The sequence below is a fragment of the Gnatocerus cornutus genome, chromosome 6 (assembly GCF_029298725.1).
Source record: "Gnatocerus cornutus isolate USDA-ARS CGAHR chromosome 6, icGnaCorn1.1, whole genome shotgun sequence".
NCBI classification, from domain to species: Eukaryota; Metazoa; Arthropoda; class Insecta; order Coleoptera; family Tenebrionidae; genus Gnatocerus; species Gnatocerus cornutus.
This window is the reverse complement of record NC_142238.1, coordinates 13,375,534-13,392,995: the sequence shown is the minus strand read 5'-3', so window position 1 is coordinate 13,392,995 and position 17,462 is coordinate 13,375,534. Positions and strand designations below refer to the sequence as shown.

Below are 17,462 nucleotides of genomic sequence, written 5' to 3'. Positions count from 1 at the left end.
ATGTGAAATACAATTATAAGTTTTTAAATATTTTTTTCCTATTTACCTAATTTTGTTTGGAACTTTAGTGAAATGGTTTCATAGTTTTGGTAGTTACGCCCATACAGGGTGAACTCATATAAAATACAAAGGCGAAATGGGATAATAATTTATCACGTGTGCTGAAATAAATTGTTTAAGGATTTTTTTAAGAAATCAATGCCAATGTTAGTCTAAATCATCAAGAATAAAAACGCTGTTAAATAAGTGGCAAAAAAGGCCGTTTTTGCGGGTCAACTGAATATTTGAAATGTGAAATAAGTTTCATTTCTTGTAGTTTTCATAATGCCAAATTTTTTTGTAATGAAGTTCCGTCCATTCAGTAATGAAGTGATTCAGCCGTCTCGTTGGACAGTCGATTGTGGAAAGTATTTATTAATTAATTAAGTTTGTTCCCCAATCAGTGAGCAGTGATCAAAACTCAGCTAACACAAATTACATGATAAACTCATTTCGCAGTCCAAATAGAAAACGAACTGATAACACGTCTTTCAGGTGAGTAGAATCCATAAAACTTTTATGGTTTGTTTTTCAAATAGTTATAATGTGGCAATAAAAAGACGAAAAGTAAACAAGAACTCTAAATAAGGGCTCAAAAAGAACAAAAAATAATTAAATTGACCCGGCGTATCCACCATTTTCGTGCGATAAATAATTTTCAAGTTGTTTTGATCTAAGTCTACATAAATACGCATTAACACTGTTTAAAGTACCTCCCGGAGCACACAGATGTGTTTAGAAACCACAACATACAAAACTCTATTTAATAATTTAACGACTTAGGAAGTAGTTTATTACATCATGTCATGATCTCCGATAAAACATTTAATATTCGTTTAAAGAGCTTACATTTGCCGTTACATGATTTTTAATAATATCACGCATTGTTTATTGATCAATTTACCAAACGAATTTCACGTTAAAACGTGACGATTCCTCGCCGCGTAAAAATGTATAATAAAAGCCCAAATCAAAAAGTGTGTCGAAGTCGCTTCGTGCAATCTCTTCAAAATCATATAATTTTCACATTAAGTAATGCTTCTATGCATGGTTTGATTCACGTCGTTCGAAGTAAGCGTCTTCTCTTTGAAAGGCAAGTGATAGATTATTGACATGTCTGGATTTTTCAATCTAATAATGATGTTCGAGATAGAATTTTATGGATTGTGCTCGTTGTCGCTGGATTCGCTGTCGCGACACAACAAGCTTTACACGCGTGGCACAGATATGAGAAGAGTCCTGTTGTCATCACAATCGAAAAAGATTTCTTTAATTGGGAGATTGAGTTTCCGAGCGTTTTTATTTGTTTAAGGAAGAAAATCAAAAGTGCTAATAACCAAGATCTGAAAATGTTTATAGAGTTAGTAGGAAATATCCAAAATATCTGTTCTAAAACGTATGCTTTAGGAAACACAACCTATCAGCGTCAGCCAAAGATTTAGAATACTACGTTGACGATTTGTTATTCAGCACGTATTTAAACTACTCCAAATTTGAAAAGTATGCAAATGGGTCAACATTAGACATAGTGCCTACTGATCTGTACTTGGAACTGGTCAATTTAACGTCAGCGAGATTGTTTTCCAAGTCCACTTCGAAGAGTAAAAGGGGGGGATTGTCTACGACTTGGCCGAAAGGTGTGGAAGATGAATATGTTCTAGTACTGACAGAATTCGGGGTTTGTCACACTTTTCATTCTGAGTTATCGACGTATTTTGCGATGGAGTAATCCCAAAACTTAGAATCAATTTTCTTCGTAACTCGTTCTGTTTTAGAAATTTTACCAATACAGGGTCGGTCCAGTCCAAGTACCAAAGCATTCGTGTTAATTACAAGGAATCCGAAGTCAATTTAAACCAGAAAAAAATCATCGAGAGCTACTTAGTAAGTAAAAATGTATAGCGGCTAATTTTTCACGTTTCTTTCAGCTTTTTTTGGCAAGTCCGAATGATATGATCGACATCACTTCTCATAATTTTTTCGCTTATCAAACATTCATCATTGATTTTTCTCTCGATATAGTTGAAATAATCAGTGATCCGGATATAAAAGATCTATCGCCAAAACAACGAAACTGTAAATATATCAATGAAAAGGAGGGTTTGGATCACAGTACATTTTACAGCCACAAATTGTGTCGTATTGAGTGCAGGATTAAGTTGTGCTTGAAGTTTTGTGGATGCACGCCCTATTATTATAAGAGACTTGGTAAAATCATTATTTTTAGTAAAAAGCAAATTTAGTGTTGTTTCAGATAACGAACCTATATGTAACATGACCGGAATGTACTGCTTGTCGAAACACGAAGGTAAAGAAGATCAAATAAAACAATTTGAAGTTAAATTTTTCTGTAGAAATCATAACACTGATTAATAATAATACCAAAGAAGACATGTGCCCGTGTTTGCAAAACTGCGATAATTTGGAAGTAATTTTACCGGACTTTGCACTAAGTAACTGGTTCCTAGACGCCACTTTAACCATCAAGTTTGATTCTTTCCCAAAAGAACGCTACAAGAGATCTTTAATTTTCAGCAAAACCGATCTTTTGAGTGAGTTTCATCTAATTTTTTACAGTTTTTAAATCAGATTTTTAGTACAAGTGGGTGGTTTGTTCGGTCTTTTTCTAGGCTGCAGCGTCTTGAGTCTCATAGAAATCCCTTATTTTTGTACGCTCAGGTTTATTTGGAGTGTTTGTGGCAACCGATCCATCAAACCTCAAATATGAGAGCCCCAATTTTTCGGTAATGTCTTTCCATAATGACTTTAGCACTGAAATTGAATTTGTCAACATTACAATGTTCGTCTCATCCTTCACTTAACTTAATGGAGCTCTCTGTAACATAATTTAAGATTAAGGAGTTTCATCCCGGCTGAATTATTAAGGAAAATCTAATTTAGATATCACGCAACTATTCTAAATCGAATCGGAAACTAATCGCCAATAATCGCATCAGAATGAAGTCAAAATTATCAATTTAGTGGATGGTCTATATCAATTAAAACCAAAAGGAAATAAATCAGCAATCTATATGGAAATTGAAGGATAAAACTATCCCGAATCGAATGCGATCCGATATGAGCTTTGACAGTTATCCTGTTAAACCGCGAAATTGTTTAAAACCGGGAAATAGTTTTAGAAACCCCTTCTGGTCGACATTGGACTCATGAGTATAATACAAGCTCTAGATAAGTGATGTAACATCTTTGGTGGGTGTTAACTTAGCAAACAACTCATATAAATGATAATTCCGATTCTATGAACTTTGAGCTTGAAGAAAAATATCTCGACAAGTGCAAAAAACAAATCTCAGCTTCGATTAATGTTAATAAAAGTTGTCTGGTATTTTGAACACTTTTTGTTTATTAGCCAAGCACTTCACGGATGCTTTCGCATCTGTGCGATTCTCTCTTCAATTTAAATAAAGTTGGAGTAACTTGATATTTTCATGCTTTTTAATGGATTTGGAATTCTCCAGAGTCGCAATGAATACAATTTACTTGGACTTTTCTTCTAATAAATGTATTAAAATTTTCTGAATTGAGTTATTTAAAAGATATTTGTGTCAGTGAAATAACAATCAAGAAAATACGAGCTACAGTATGCTGGAGTGGGCATCAAAAATGGTGGATGCGCCTTAAATAAAAATTTCTTAGAGTTGACATTTTAATTTGAACGCGCTTAATTCCTATCCGGTTGCTCCCTTTTATTATTAGTTTATGTTCCAATAAAGGAGCGAACCAGCTTTTTACCGCAAGTAACTATCATTTATTATTATTACAATGAATTTAGTTATTCTCCATGCAACTGCATTAACTACTTTACCTCTTAACTTAATAAAAGCTGGAAGCAAAACTTCGCAGCATTGGCGTTAATTTAAAATAAAAATAGTTTGTGGTATCGATTTCTCCCAAGATTAGCTGAATTTTGCATGCATGGAGTTCAACTCAAGATTAAATCGTATTTTTTTTAACAGCGCCATTAAGTAATCGATAAAAATGTAAACTGACTGAACTATACCAATTAATAAATTAAGCTTTGTCGTGAAATAAAATTGTATGTGAGCTGCACACTTTCTTTATCGGTTCCATAAAATGGATTAAAGGATAAGATCTGTTCTCCCTAAGTATTTTCCTATAACCGTTTTACGACAGCTAAAATCTATTTCATTCTAACTCATTAACTTTAAGTGCACATAAAGAAAGAAAAGATATGATGGGGCTCAAAGCTGTACATTACTACTGCACTTGATTAAAGCGGCCCGTCAAATTCAGATTAAGGCTTACTAGGTCACAATACCAAACAAACTTTCTGTGCCTAGAGTTTCACAAACCACAACTCTTTTTTTTTTGTTTGAGGTAAGAATGTGGGTTTAATATTGCATTTCATTATGGTGCTGTGGCGAGTTTATATTAAAACGGCAAACGCAGTCCTCAGGACGTCTTTGATTTCCCTGTAGTTTTATGCTTGATGTAACTCAAATATCTTAAATTACACATTAATAATTCTGGTCGCTTTCCGTGTTTCGTTGCGTTTTTCAGCCGGTGGAGACGAAAATATTTCTGCTTTGGAGTGAAAAGGCATTACTTATTGCTGCGGAGAAAACGGTTTGATCTAACTTCGGACTGAAAGTTTAAATTAGTTAAAGTCTTTTCTACGCTTTTAAAATCAGAAGTCTGCGGTTTAGGATTACAGACGGACAACTATAAGTTTACTTTATAAAAATCTTAGTTTGAACATAAATTCTTTTATTTTTTGGTAGTTTGAAAAGTCACTGGTAATTGCAGTTTTCAACTGGTCCAACTGGTATTTTTGGCCCAAAGCAAATTCCATTTTGTTGTGGGCAGCTCTTTCGTTTCGATTATATTCTTTGTAATATTGTAGCAACATGTAAAGTATGTTTCAGCTTACATTTTATTATTTGTTTGTTCTGAACTTTCACCATATGGTGAAGTAAGCAAAAAATTGGAAAATTTAAATGGAACAAAGATAATGTCATTTTTTATACTGCTGTCACCAAAAATGACAATTAGCGTTTGACAAAGGAGAAGCGTAATATTTTATCTGTATCTATACGTCATTTTTCCTGCCGAGAATTTAACGATTTACAAAGTAGCACTTTAGGAATCAGCAGGCTTTGAAAGGAATAAGTTAAAGCTTTGTTGGACGACCAGTCACGGAGCCGCATTTTAATTTTACACCCACAAAAAGTAAAATGTTACTTTGTCAATTTTAGTTTTACAGCAATTTAGTTTAGGGAGATTAGTAATTTTGCATTGATTATTAATTAAACAAAATTGCATAGTGCCAGAGCAAAACAAATTTTAAAAATTTTTATTAAGAAGTCAAGCCAAAATTTTTTAAATTAAAATTTGTTCTCACTTTTTGTGTTAAAGCCATTAAGTTTGCAAAAGTTACTAATTTTGCATCGTTTATTGAGTGGACAAAGTCACATTGCGCTAGGGCAAAAGCGACAAATTTTAGAAATTTTTATTATGAGGTTGAGTCATGACTTGAAAATGTCTAAAACTAAAATTTGTAACTTTGACAATTTTAGCGTTACAGCAATTAAATTTAGGGAAGTTACTAATTTGGTATTGTTTATTAAGTGGACAAAATGCATTGTACTAAGCTAAAAGAAACGGATTTTATAAACCTTTATTATGGAGTTGAGCCAACTATTTGAAATTTTTAAAATTAAAATCGATAACTTAGGCAGTTTTAATGCTACAGCAATTAAAATTACAAAATTTAGTAATTTGCTATCAATTATTACTTGAACAAAATGGCATTGTTCTAGTGCAAAAGGGACAAATTTTGGAACTTTTTATTATTAGATCGAGCCCAAACTTTTTAAAAATTTGTAATTTTAGCAATTTTTGTGCTATAGCAATTACATTTGGGGAAGTTACTAATTTTGCATCGTTTATTAAGCAGACAAAAGTGCATTGTCATAGGGTACAAGAGACAGATTTTAGAAATTTGTATTATAAGGTTGAGCTAAAGTTTGGCAATTTTTGTCCTACAGCAATTAAATTTAGGGAAGTTACTAATTTTGCATGGTTTATTAAGTGGACAAAATTGCGTTACACTAGGCCAAAAGAAAATTTTTATTATGAGGTTATGTCAAGAATTTTATATTTTTAAAATTAATATTTGTAACTTGGACAGTTTTAGTGCTACAGCAATTAAATTTAGAAAAATTAGTAATTCGTATTGTGCTAGTGCAAAAGGGACAAATTTTAGAAATTTTTATTATTAGATCGAGCCCAAACTTAAAAATTTTGTCAATTTTTGTGCTAGAGCAATTAAATTTTAGGAAGTTACTAATTTTTCATCGTTGATTAAGTGGACAAAAACGCATTGTGCTTGGGCAAAAGGCACAGATTTTTTTATTATTTTTTATTATTGAGTCAAAAATTTGAAATTTTTAAAATTAAAATTTGTAATTTTGGAAATTTAGTGCTACAGTAATTAAATTTAAGAATTTGAAAAAGGTTGAAAAAAATTGGAGAATTGACGTCCAAAATTGTAACAATATAAAATCAAAGTGTAAACTAACTCCTTAATCAATCATTTGTTAATAACTCGAGATCTAAAGTGTTGTTAAAGTGATTGTGGTGTGAATAGAAATTCCCCTTGCTAAAGGCAGTGTTATTATCATTCACTCTGTTGACTGATCCGGTTCAAAGGAAGTAGTATTATAATCAGATTCATCAAATTTCGATAGTGATAGTTCTAGCTCCAGTATTGATTGGTTTTCCGGAACAATGTTGCAGTAAAGAATACAGTTGAAATTGCAGTCACCAAATCGAGAATTTTTGATATTGGCTGAACGCTACAATAGAAGTGCAAAGTTCGCGGAACTTCCATAAATAACTTCAAGCTCGGTTAAAATTTTTCCTAAATTTTCATTAAGTAGATTACACGATCCTTTGAAAGTGGAGGTTTAACATGTTTCAGGGTCCCCAAGGAATTAATGTATCTAACTTGAATAAATGAGTGTCTAGGGCAAAGTTCACCTTGTGATAAAAACTTTGAAAAACAAATCGATGGAGTTAAACGTGATAAAAGCTCGAGTTGTAATAATAGAGTGGGTTAATGTATGAGGGAATTTAAAGGAAGTAGCGTAGTATCACAGCTTGGGTGAACTATAGTGCAAGAGTTAGCTGAGTAATTAAGTTTTGGGATACCCATCTTGTAACTTACTGTTATTGTTAATTAAAGACAGCCAGGGTTAAGCGAATAGACTATTAATATCAACTCAAATTAATGCATATTGTTCTTTATTACTTACCACCCTTATCCTATCAACTCCCCCATCAGTAAATTTCCTGTTAAATTACCAAAGTCGTTATAAAAAATATTGCAGCACGGGCTCGAAGTAATTAAAAACTTGAAAGTGTTCAATTTCTCCGCGTTTCGGTAGAAAAATGCATAAAAGGGCATTGTCATAATTTAACTTTATTTATTGTAGTCGATGAAACTCCGAGGAGATTAATTTGTATATCTTTTTACGGCTCACCACAATAGAAGAGCATTTGTATCTCGTCCCGAGCAATAACACTAAAAGATTTTCTTTTGAAACGCTTTTTGTTTTGTTTCCGTTTTGTAAACCTTTTTATTTAGGCGTTCTTTCTTAGTCAGTTTACGGTCTTTATAATTTACGAGGCTTTTTATCCGGTTTAATTGGGCTTAAACTGAATATTTTCGTCATTGCAATTTGTGGACTCACCGCTTTGTGATACCAGTGAACTGACTGAAACTGAATTTATTTATTTGACGGGTAAAACGCGCAATTTTCTCCCAGAAGAATAAATGGGTGCACTGTGGAACGATATTTGCACCTTAATCCTTCGCCATCTAATTTCGGTACTAATCTGAACCACACTGAAAATTGCAATTTTGCTCTGACAGATTCGACTTTAATATCTTGATTACGTCCTGCTCTTGGACCGCACCGAAGACACTGAGACCTCACCATTGTACTCTTGAATAAGAGACCAGTCTTTGAATGAATGCGATCTGTTTCCGCAGTGACAGATTCAATCTCCGCAACATCACATGCAAAACAATGAAATACTGATTGGAAGCTTGCTGCTCTTCTTTATTTTCCTCATTCGTAATCTTACAAAATAATGAATGTTTAGGATATTATTACAACTGATGTGCTTTTCAATCTTGAAAATGGGAGACGTCCCTGTTAGAAGATGAAGTAAAACGTAATTGGAACATTGTGGCAGCGAGGTTGACAGAAATAAAGAAACAGGAAGCAATATTCGTGAAGACAGACTAATCTAAATCTGCGAAATAAAATCTTTCATGATCTTATTAAAAAAGATTATACAGAGCAGTTCACCTGCCTGCTTCGTGGCCGAGACGTCAAACTCTGCCCAGAAAGCGTCTCTTTAGATAAAAGATTGCGCGATAATCCATCACGAGGAAAAATAGAGAATTTCCATGTTGTTTCCGTGTGATCCTCCGAAAACAAGTTGACGCTTTTCTGTGGAGCTTTGCAGTGTATCTTTTTTGCATGGATGTTTATACGCCGGTCTTTTCAATAGATTGTGATAGGGGAAACGCATTTTGATTTTTTGAACTTTGTTCTCTTTGTCCTATCTTGTCCTATCTATCTTAAAAATCCGGGGATCTGGAAGAATACATCAAATTCGCTGAATAATTTCTCTTTCAAAAACAATAGACGCGAGTTTTATCTCTCAATTGCTCTGTTAATTTCAAAGTTCTTTGCAGAGAATGTCGGTTTACAATGACTCTCAACACAAGCTAATCAGATAAATAATTACAGACAGAATGTAAAATACGAGCGACGTAATTTATTAATATTTCTAATTAATATACGATTTTAATGAATTGCTGTAATTCTGCTTTTGTTGTTTGCTGATGTTGCATGCACCGACGCTAATTGTGCCCTCAAATTCACTAAAATTTAAAGTGTCTAATTGGCTGGAAATAAATTCGATAACAATGGGAGAAGCGGGATTTTGGCGTTAACGCGAAAATGTAGCGAAAGTAAATGCTCTTTCTTTTCGCATGCACCATTACGTCATATTACAACGTTTTATCGACTAACAACCCCAATCAAAATCCATTGTTGATGTCACCTTCAAAATCAAATTGTATTTACAAGAAGCTAGCGGGAGACTACGAACGTAAATGGTTTTAATCCCGTGGTTTATTATGATGGACTATAATAACATGTTATGAACTGTTCGTTATGGTAACTTGCATTATATGGCTATTGAGGTGACTATAAACTTGACATAGCTTTATGAAATATTAAGCGTCACGTATACTGACATAGGGGCGACCTATTAACATTTACTAACTATAATTCAACAAATAAAATGTTAACTACTCATTACAAAGATGGGGGAATTACTCTTGGCAACAAATTTTGGACGAAGTTTGTATTGGAGCTGTGGAAAGCAGAATTGTCTGATTCTAAATCTGAAGCTCGTCTTATTCCATCAGGTCAGAACTCAAAGATTATTATTGGAAAGGTAATTAAATGGGCTTTTTAACTTAGAAAAAGAAGTCGCTTTAAAAGCAACGGCATTGATTTTATAATAGAATCATTAAATAATAGCAAAAGTTAAAATTTTTTAAAAACTTTTAAAAAGTGTTTTTTGTCCTGTAACTTTTAAACGATAAGAGATACCATTGCATTTTTTATCGCGACAAAAAGTTAAGATCTCTGTCTATTCAATGATGCATTATAATGAAAAAATCGATGTATTGATTCTTAAATTATACGTAAAATTGCGTATGAAAATCACTAAAAACGACATTTTTTACGATATGAGACAATTTTTCAAAAATATTACAGACAGTATTAACTCTAGCAATGTGTTTTATAGGTCATTGGAAAGCTTATTAAACTGGTTTTCCAAACCACTGTCGCAGAAACAAATGAAAATAAATTTGTGTACAGTAGAACCTAAAATATTTATTTGTGTACCAAAGCCAAAAAGTATTTTTTTTTTGGCCGAGTTTTTTTTAGAGAGAAGGCGAGGGCAAAATGGCACTTTTTGGCAGTGATACACACAAGATTTTTTGGCGACATCATTAAATTTGATCTAATCGTTTATAACAACTGAATAATTGTAAATATTTATGAATCCTTCAGAAAATTTATATGTTCTTTATTTACATTTGTAATTTCTGCATGTGTAGCTTGACAATTTGTGTAATTTAGGTTTGATGTTCTTTTTGATGATGTTGCAGCAACACTGCTAGACATGTTTATTTGGAATAATTCTACACGTCTTTGTTGCACTTTACAATAGTTTGTCGATTTGACTGTAGCCAAATAATTATAAAATTGGGGGAAATGTCGGTATCTTAATGTAGTTTAAAAATGTAACAATAGATGGCGTAACTCTAGTACGAACAAAAATAATAGCGGTCAGAAAACGGTCATTTTTCGTCCGCATTTGGGAACTAAAAAATCACTTTTTAGTTAAGGTGGCCTAAAAAATCATTTTTTAAGAAAATCTTTGGATCCGGAGCAGAACGCACTTCGAATTCGAAATCAGAGACCATTCCACTTTAGAAATAACTACTTTCTACTTCCTCAGTACAATTTTATTCAAAATAAGTGTTATCATCAACCCCGAGGACAACAGTCGTTAAAAACTAGTCATTACAATCTCCCACAAAATATTTGTGATTATCTAACTGCAAAGTGGAATCAAGAATGCCAACTCTTGAGTAACTTTCGCCGATAAATTAGACGAAGATATTTAGAACGCAACGATGCAGAAGAATGAATTGCGCTTAACGCAGATGAAAGCCCGTTTGAGCATATGTGTACAAGTAACATATTTATGTGCATTGCTTCAAGTTCTTTTTTGACATGTAACCTTCTTACATTGTTTTGCATTCCTTTTGCAGTCTTTGGCTTATTACGGCGTATTATATCGTGATTCCTCTCATCATCTTTCATTGTTGTGGTCTGTCACTGTTCTTTGTGTTTTGTGAAAAAGTAAAGCCGATTTTATTTTCCTCATTTGTCAAGCTTTAGAGTAATTGTAGTTTTAGTGCAAGGCTATTTATACTTGTATTTTTTTTATTAATTTTTAATACGATCAGATATTGGTATTATCTAACATATTATGATTGAATTGGATTACTGCCGTCACGAAATAGGAGATAAAATAAACAACACAAAGCTTGTCTCTGATAAATATTATTTCACAGATTGCTTATTAAAGGAAGGCAGAAATGTCAATATGTGTAACGAGGTATATCTATATTTATGTGAGTTATATTACTTGCGTGTTCGATAAAATCTGTATACATGACCGGATTGAATTTTAAAAGTGGGTATTGTCGAGTCTGCTTATTTTTTAAATTAGTTTCCTGGAATATAAAATGCGCTAAAGTAGTGATTATCGTAATTTTTTGTTTTTACCTATTTATTGACATGTGAAACGCAACATGATTCTCTAGTTTTCGCTCAACATTAGATATTACCCAATAACTGTCAATAATAACATTAAACGGGCCAATAAGTCTTCATTTGATTACTAAAAGCTGCTAACTCCACTAAAGCTAGCTCCACAAAGGTTGATCAATTAACGAGCTTAATTACACGGTATTAGAGTAATAATAAGATGATTACTAAATATCTACTTAGCAGTTTCATTACCTGTTGCTAATTTAGCCTTTCATTAAAAAATATAATTAGGCTTGATTTTAAACGAATTTCATGTTGGTACAATTTTAATTTTTAATGTAAGAAATTATCTCAAACAAATAAGAAAAGGAAATGAAAAAGACTGTTGTTTTGGTTTAAATATACGTAAATCAGGTTTTAATACTTCAAGAAGGGAGGGAAGCTTAATTAATTTTTGTGATTTTAATAACACGGTGTTTATTTAGATTTTTATGTGTTGAAGTTAGCCAAACTAAATTTTGCAGTAAATCAAATTAAATCATAGTTGGTACACAAGTTTCAATGAAAAGTGAAAATTTAAAATTTTAGACCAGGCAAATTAAAATTTTCGTATTGGATAATTTAGAATAGAAGAAAAGGTAAAAATTAATGAGGATTTTGTTAAATCTGCATTTATAGAATTTAATCTTATAGAATTGCTATTAATTACACCTGAAGTGTCATTGTTATGCGTTAAAACTAACAAAATTACAGGATTTTATCAAATCCGCGGCGATTTTCATTTGAAAATTTTTAAACAATAGCAGTTTAAACCCCATAAATCATTCCATGGCGTTTTATAGCGAGAATTATATGAACAACTGCATAATGATACAAACCACAATGAACTTTGCGTGTACATTATCAAATAATTTATAACAGCCACTTAGATAACACACTAAATATAAAAAATAGGAATTTTTGATGCATTGCTTTTCGCTTCAAAAAATTCAATTATTTTTTGATTGATCAACAGAGCAGTGGGTCACCGGAACAACCTGTTTTGCTATTCATAAATCATAAAACAATTTTAATTATTGCATATTTTATTATATTATTATGTTCAGTGTATTGTGGCAATATCATGTTCACAATACCTCTTTTTTTTTCGTGACAATGCAAAGTGGCGTTTGTTCCTAAATAATAAACAAATTCCCTGTCATAACTCTGAATAAATTATTATTAGCTGGCACCTTTTTGTGGAGAGGAAATCTATGCAATATTGCATAATGACACATTATACACGGAGGTTTGCGTGTCGATAGTCCAACACGAAACATTACATCGCACGATATTCTAGAAATGTATGTTTGTGGCAGTTTTCTAAATGAATGTTTTGATTTGGTGGATGCATCGATCTGCGATAATACAATAGCGCGCCATCATTTAGGTGAATAACCAAACAATATTAACCTATTTGATCGGAAAACAGCCAATCATTCGCATCCACCTTTAAATAAGATTCGCTTTTATCACGAACTCTGCCTTCGCTTTCTTAATAAACAAAGAAAATCAAAGCCCGATTCTTTTTTGATAAGAGAAGTTAATTTCAAACCTCTTGGAGTAAAAAATTGTTTAAGAATTTTTTTTTGAAGTTTAGAAGTTGTTTTTATGACTCGATGAACAGGGAGTGATACGAGGAGGCGCTCAATAATAAAGCGTCAAACGAACTATTTTGTGTTTTATTGTTGTATGTACAAGATGATAATTACAAGTTGAGATTCATTTTAATTACACTGTAGAACGATTTTATAAAAATATGAATTAAATGTTAGAATAGTTAACAATTTTCTTTCGAAGTAATATTGCCAAGATTTGATTTTGAAACTTTCCAATATGATTCTGATTTCAACCAAGTTTGTCGTTGCATAAATCAAACATTGTGTTTTCTTGTTGGACAGATTTAAAATTTTCACGTAACGAGATGAGATATAAATTTCAGGCGTTCAGAGTCGAACTGAAAAGTAGAAGATTCACATCGAACAGTTGGAGCAAAGACAAACCGTGGATGACCAACACAACAAAATTATAAAACTTTGTTAATGATAACAATAAATCTACATAATATCAACATGTAATAATAGTTACAATGAATAATGCTAGAATAATCTAAAGTGCTTGTAGTCTATAATATCAAACCCATCACACTATTTACAAAAATGGACGTTCATCGACTCCTTCACCACACTCACAACCTTTTATCGAGACATTTTATGTCCAGTTTAGCACCAGAAATAAAACTTCTTGAGTTCTTGATTTTAATAACTTATCACCACCTGAGTTCACTAAAATAGTAATATTTACACCGAGTTAGTAGTAGCACTAGTTCGTTATATGAGCGTATCGTTGATTGACATTTATTAAGGACAACGTAATCATCTTACTGCGCTGACCACCAGCAGCGAAAGAGACGCCAAAAGCGCCATCTGACGTCGGACTCCCGCCCGACTTGTCTGCATCGCTGCCGGGTGCTCCCCTAGAACAAATTACCCTCATTTATTACACTCATAATAAATAAATTATATCGAATTGTTGGAAAAGAGATGACGGTCATCTCCACTGTTGCGGAGGCTATTTATTGACCCAATCGCCAACTTTAACCCTTCACAATGAGTTGCAATTTTTCTACCAATGCCTATTTAAACACGACCCAAGAAATGGCCGGTTTCAGGGGTTAAGTTGATAAAAAATCTTTCGCTGTCCTTGGTCCGACAAATTTCATTCGGGGGCGGGCTAAATTGGCCTGGTGACCTTTTTGGGCCATGTGCAAACAGCTCGAAATTTAAAAAATATATATTTAACCAATAAATACATATTTTAAGAAAAGGGTGCTTGGGAGGGCCATCTTAGTTTCGGATATCCTGGAGAAATTATCCTCCTCCGTTTCCTGTTTATGTGGATGTAATTTTCTTTGATAATTCTGGGAAACCACTGCATTTCGGTCTCTGTAATTTAAATTTTAAATTGGTTTTATAATAACCTTTTTAGTTGAACTGAACAAAACGTTAGAAATATTAGATAAAAGCGGAGTTAAATTTCTAAACAAACTTTAGTAAAAAGCGTGTTAAAGATTTAGCAGCCTATTATTGATTTCCATTGTTAAAAAAATGTAAACAAAAAAAAAGAAAAATAGTTTTTGATAAACGCTTTCAATACCTATGCGCACAAACCCTCGTATTTCCTGTTTTAGATTGATAGTGGCTGTTTGAAAAGACCGTGCTCTATAATAGCATCAATTTTCAGCTTAAACACTTTCATAAATCGTCGACTTCACTATTAAGCTGTCAATTCCGCCGCCATTTTGTCGTGTGAATCATGAACCTAATTTCTATTTTGAAAACGCAAATTGGAAATTCCCGTTCAGTCTGATTAATTTCCAGATTAAAACTATCAATTCTCGCTTTGGTTACGCACATTCGACTCTTGTGAAAAAGCTTTTCAGAGAGGAGTGCCGCCACAAAAGTGTTCTAAAAGGGCTCAGCCGCCATTTGATTGGTGAAAGCCGCAATTCGAAATAAAACGAACGTATTACAAAGAATGATTACCATTGAGGACGTGAACAACGGCTGATGCGGGACTAGCGTTGGACGGCATGCAAGTATAATTTCCGGAGTCAGAAAGCAGAGCTTTGGTGACCAGTAATTTGCTAGTGGTGCCAGCCTCTGTTTTCTCTGTTTCTAGACTAATTCCGCCTCTGGGCGAGTCGAAATCTACCACGGAATGACCGTGATACCACAACACAGATGAGGGCGGCGTTGAGTGGACATTCACTGAACATGTTAATGATATCGTGCTGCCCTTCTTCACGTAGACTTCGGGGGGACCGGAGATAGTTGCTTGGGCGTCTGGAACAATACAAGCTGGTAAGAGACATTACAGGGGAAAAGAGTAGCCATTTTACATGTAACTTTCACCTTTGGTACACGAAACAGACACATTCTCTTAATTTATGTCTCGACGTTCGAGTCTCGTATCCATTATTTTATAATAGACCTCATAAATATAACATGCAAAAGTAAACAAATTTGTGTCGATACGGCGTACTGAAACTAACAATGGCATTGATGTTTATGAAAATAATAAAAGCACTCGCTTCATTTAAAGTGGATGTGGAAATTATTTTATGTCTTACCGTTTAATTATTGGCTCTTTATAGCTCGGATTTGCGGTACGTTAGAGGTACAATTACGCCCTAGGGCATTAAGGTGTCATAGCAACCTCACAACAAACAGCGATTGGCTACGAATCGACTTGCTTTCTTTGCCCGCCATATTCAAATTGCATTTAAACTTAATAGTCATCAAACAGTCAAATTCAAAAGGTACCTGAATAAATAAACTGGTTGTAATGTTTTTTTGGTCTTAATTCTCCGTTTTGAGGCTGTAACACATTCATGCTTTTGCAGGTCGCTGCGTTGCATAGCCATGCTCCACTGTGCGCGCGTGTTTTTTTGAGGTTATGTTAGAAATGTTTGTTGCGAAAATAAAGACATACAATGTTAAATATAACTTTATTGTGTTTTCACTCTTTCGTCAAAAATTACAATATAGGAGAAACATTTATTGTCTTTCATTTAACAAATGTGCAGTTGTTGAATGTTCTTGTGAAAGTTATACTTGCCGATGTTAAAGTTGTTCCAATGCTTGCATACGTTGTTACATCGGAATTAGTAACGCAAACATCATAGTTCTTCGGTCTTATGGATGAAGAACACTCTCCGACTTCAGAAACAGGTGTGGAAGCAACTCCAGCCAGCATTTTTGAAATTTTATTTTTAGAGCACATACTATCCTCCAAGTATCTCTCTATAAGGGCTGTGCTTTTCCACCCTCCATGGCGTTTTAGGGTTGTCATACTTGCACCAGCATCCGCCAACAACGTGGCCGAAGTTCGACGCAAGCAATGCCCTTTATACTTATCAGCATCTTTTAACCCTAGATACTTTTCAATGGTACTAGGGATCTTGCCAAAGGTGTTTTTTCCAATCGGTTGGACGGTACAACGACCAGAACGATAGTTCAAAAAAATCTGTGTACTTCACTTCGTGGTGGACGTAAAGAGACGTATTTTCTAATTAGATTGAAACAATCCATTTCAGGTTCATCTATGATAGTGAAGACACGCTTTTTCTCAGTTTTGATTTCGGGTATTTGCACGACAATAACAGAACCCCTATCATCGACATCTTTAATTACCATGTTTACCAATTCTTGCCGTCTGCACCCGCCGAAAACCCCAAATAGCAGAGCTACCTTCATCGCCAAGAATTCTTTGTTGGGAGCTTCTTTTAAGAATTTTAATACCTCTTCCCTGGTCAACACTTTAGATTTTTTAGGCTCGTACCCTTTGCTTCGTTGTTTCAAAAACTTACACAACTTGTGAAATTTGCCCAACTCAATATTTTTGTTGACCAATAAAGTTTTCTTGAGCATTGAATATTTTGTCCAAAGTGAACTTGGGGAGAATGCTTCTGACTGCAATTAGTAGAAATAATAATACGCATGGAAAAAAATGTGTATTTGCTTACCATTTCGACAAAATATCCCAGCAGCACAGTTTCATTAATTACATCAACACTATTGCGTAGCATCCATGTTGTGAATTTTTCGTATTCTTTATCGTATAAATCTTTAGATTTTGTTGGCAATAAACTTTCAGTGGCTTTTGCAGCGTTTTCAACCATTTTAGATGGAATTTTACCTGCCATCTTGATACGCTTTCAAAGCGTTCTAAGATTAATTTCATTGACATGACACTAGATTATTTTAATAACAATAATAAAAATAATGCTAATATTATAGTTCCTAGTAAACAACGAATTAACTAATGATTAATAATTTATAAATTAACTGTAATAGTATATTGTATAACAAGTGTTGAAAATGTAAGATTTCACACGAGTTTTGCAGAATTGGCTTAAGCAAACGAGTGTGAAATCGAATTTTCAACACGTGTTGTACACGA

At 33.4% G+C, this 17,462-nt stretch overlaps 3 protein-coding genes across 7 annotated transcripts in view; 1 reads left to right on the top strand and 2 right to left on the bottom strand.

The window, feature by feature from the left end:
* The first annotated feature begins 989 nt into the window (after positions 1-989).
* LOC148173123 (pickpocket protein 19-like) lies at positions 990-3,152 on the top strand. The gene is made up of 8 exons (XM_088039837.1): positions 990-1,132; positions 1,193-1,399; positions 1,447-1,764; positions 1,815-1,923; positions 1,968-2,247; positions 2,294-2,347; positions 2,394-2,591; positions 2,637-3,152. The coding sequence occupies exons 1-8, from the start codon at positions 990-992 to the stop codon at positions 2,765-2,767; spliced, it is 1,440 nt and encodes a 479-aa protein (XP_087895963.1). The 3' UTR covers positions 2,768-3,152.
* A 10,047-nt stretch (positions 3,153-13,199) lies between these two features.
* LOC148173121 (zwei Ig domain protein zig-8-like) overlaps positions 13,200-17,462 on the bottom strand; it is a 101,019-nt gene continuing 96,756 nt past the window's right edge. For 2 of the 5 annotated variants that reach the window (XM_088038397.1, XM_088038398.1), the window contains exons 6-7: positions 15,044-15,343; positions 14,002-14,443 (exon numbers count right to left, since the gene is read on the bottom strand). In XM_088038397.1, the coding sequence (XP_087894523.1) occupies positions 14,316-14,443; positions 15,044-15,343 (428 nt within the window). In that variant the 3' untranslated portion in view covers positions 14,002-14,315. Of the gene's footprint in view, positions 13,975-14,001; positions 14,444-15,043; positions 15,344-17,462 lie in introns of those variants that run through there. The other 3 variants (XM_088038399.1, XM_088038401.1, XM_088038400.1) reach the window with 3 other exon arrangements.
* On the bottom strand, positions 16,501-17,256 carry LOC148173122 (uncharacterized). Its single transcript, XM_088038402.1, has 2 exons — positions 17,026-17,256; positions 16,501-16,972 (listed from the first exon to the last, which is right to left on the bottom strand). The coding sequence occupies exons 1-2, from the start codon at positions 17,203-17,205 to the stop codon at positions 16,517-16,519; spliced, it is 636 nt and encodes a 211-aa protein (XP_087894528.1). The 5' UTR covers positions 17,206-17,256; the 3' UTR covers positions 16,501-16,516.